Source organism: Diceros bicornis, chromosome 4 (assembly GCF_020826845.1).
Source record: "Diceros bicornis minor isolate mBicDic1 chromosome 4, mDicBic1.mat.cur, whole genome shotgun sequence".
Taxonomy (NCBI): domain Eukaryota; kingdom Metazoa; phylum Chordata; class Mammalia; order Perissodactyla; family Rhinocerotidae; genus Diceros; species Diceros bicornis.
In genome coordinates, this window is record NC_080743.1 from 63,127,197 (window position 1) to 63,129,137 (window position 1,941).

General features: G+C 37.8%; 1 protein-coding gene across 1 annotated transcript; it reads right to left on the bottom strand.

The window, feature by feature from the left end:
- Positions 1–228: 228 nt before the first annotated feature.
- LOC131401409 (olfactory receptor 10R2-like) lies at positions 229–1,331 on the bottom strand. The gene is made up of 2 exons (XM_058536678.1): positions 1,293–1,331; positions 229–1,176 (listed from the first exon to the last, which is right to left on the bottom strand). Exons 1-2 carry the CDS (start codon positions 1,329–1,331, stop codon positions 229–231), a joined length of 987 nt encoding a protein of 328 aa, XP_058392661.1.
- Between the last annotated feature and the right edge of the window lie 610 nt (positions 1,332–1,941).

The window sequence follows — 1,941 nt, forward strand, 5'->3', positions numbered from 1 at the left end:
AAATAAAACCCGACAGAATGAATATGAAGAGATTGAGAGGAGAAAAATATATTTTATGACACACATCTTATAGAGAACTATTATTTCAATGAATTGGTTATAGATATAACATGCATGTGAAATTGGGGCATTATTTGTTATCAGAATCTTAATGTAATAAAATAAATATATAAAATATATTATATAATTATAATAAAATGATAAATAATAATAAAATACAATAATATTTCAATTATTTAGTTTTAGAGATCCTTTCTTCCCCAAAACTTGTCTGAGAGCAACGTGGACATCCTTGTTTCTGAGACTGTAAACCATGGGGCTTAATAATGGAGTGACAACGGTGTACATCACTGTTACCAGCCTGACCTTGCCAGATGCATACTTTGCTGTTGGCCTGAGGTAGATGTAGGAAGCACAGCCATAGTGAACAATAACAACAGTGAGGTGAGAGGCACAGGTGGAAAAAGCTTTCTGTCTGCCTTCAGCAGAGGGAATCTTTAAGATCGTCCTCAGAATGCAGAGATAAGAAACACAGAGGCATAAAAATGGTACCACAACTGCAAGAACCCCACAGATGCACACAACAAATTCATAAACATCTGTATTGGTGCAAGCCAGACGAATGACTGGGGTGATGTCACAGAAGTAATGGTTGACCTTGTTGGCACCACAGAAAGGGAGGCTGAAAACTAAATTCACTAATATAAGTGAGGCTGAGAAGCCTCCAATCCCACAGGCGGCTGCCAATTTTCCACAGACCTGCCAATTCATAAGGGTGGGGTAACGCAGAGGATGGCAGATGGCAGCATAGCGATCATAACCCATCACTCCCAGTACCAGGCAGTTGTTCATAGCAAAACCCAGGAAGAAGAACATTTGAATGGCACAACAGATGAAGGAGATTGTCCTGGCCACAGAGAGGAGATTGATGAGCATCCTGGGTAGGATGACAAACGTGTAGAAGGTCTCTGATGTTGAGAGAATGCCAAGGAAGAAGTACATTGGAGTGTGGAGATTCTGATCTTGATGGATGACACTAATGATAGTGACATTGCCACTGAGAATGACAATATAGAGGAGGAGAAAAACCACAAAGAGGGCCAGCTGAATTTCACCAAGGCTCGAAAAACCCAGCAACAGGAATTCAGTCACCACGGTGAGGTTTTCTGCCATGACCTGCAATAAAGAGGGAAGAAGTAAGAAGTGTTCAGTACATCAATATAATAATCCGATGTTTGCAGTTCTGTATTCCTTTCTGGAGGTGCTAGGAAAGAATCTTGCCTTTTACTTGCCTTTTCCAATTTCTGGCAGCCTCTTAACCATTGATTCATAGTCCCCCTCCTCTATCTTCAAAGCCACCAAAGTTACATCTTTTTCTCTGACTCTCTGATTCTTTCTTCCACTTTTTAGAATCCTGTGATTACATCAGATGCACTCAAATAATACAAGATAATCTCTCTATCAGAAGGTTACAGAATTAGCAAACTTAATTCTATCTTGCAGCCTTAATTCTCCTTTTTCATGTAACCTAACATATTCACAGGTTCTACGAATTAGTATATGGACACCATTGGGGGGCCATTATTCTGCCTACTACAATTAGCAACCAACAATCCAAAAATGAAATAAAGAAAACAATTCTACCTGCAATATCAAAAATATGCATATATATTTTTATGATTAAATTTAACAAGAGAGGTGCAAGACATATACACAGAAAACCACCAAACCTTTTTGAGAACATTAAAAAAGACTGAAATAAAGGAAAAGACGTCCATGTTCATGGGTCGTAAGACTTAATATCAGTAAGAGGCAATTCTGAGTAAACTGATCCATAAATTCAACATAAATCCTATCAAACACCAGCTTTCCTTCTAAAAATTGAAAAGATAATCATAAAATTTATATGGAAAGATACCAGAATAGACAAAATAATTGTGA

Excerpts from the sequence above, each read along its gene's own strand:
- LOC131401409 (XM_058536678.1), bottom strand. The coding sequence starts at position 1,331 with ATGAATCAATGGTTAAGAGGCTGCCAGAAATTGGAAAAG. Across the intron at positions 1,177-1,292 it reads GCTGCCAGAAATTGGAAAAG|GTCATGGCAGAAAACCTCAC; the intron begins GCAAGTAAAAGG and ends TCTTTATTGCAG.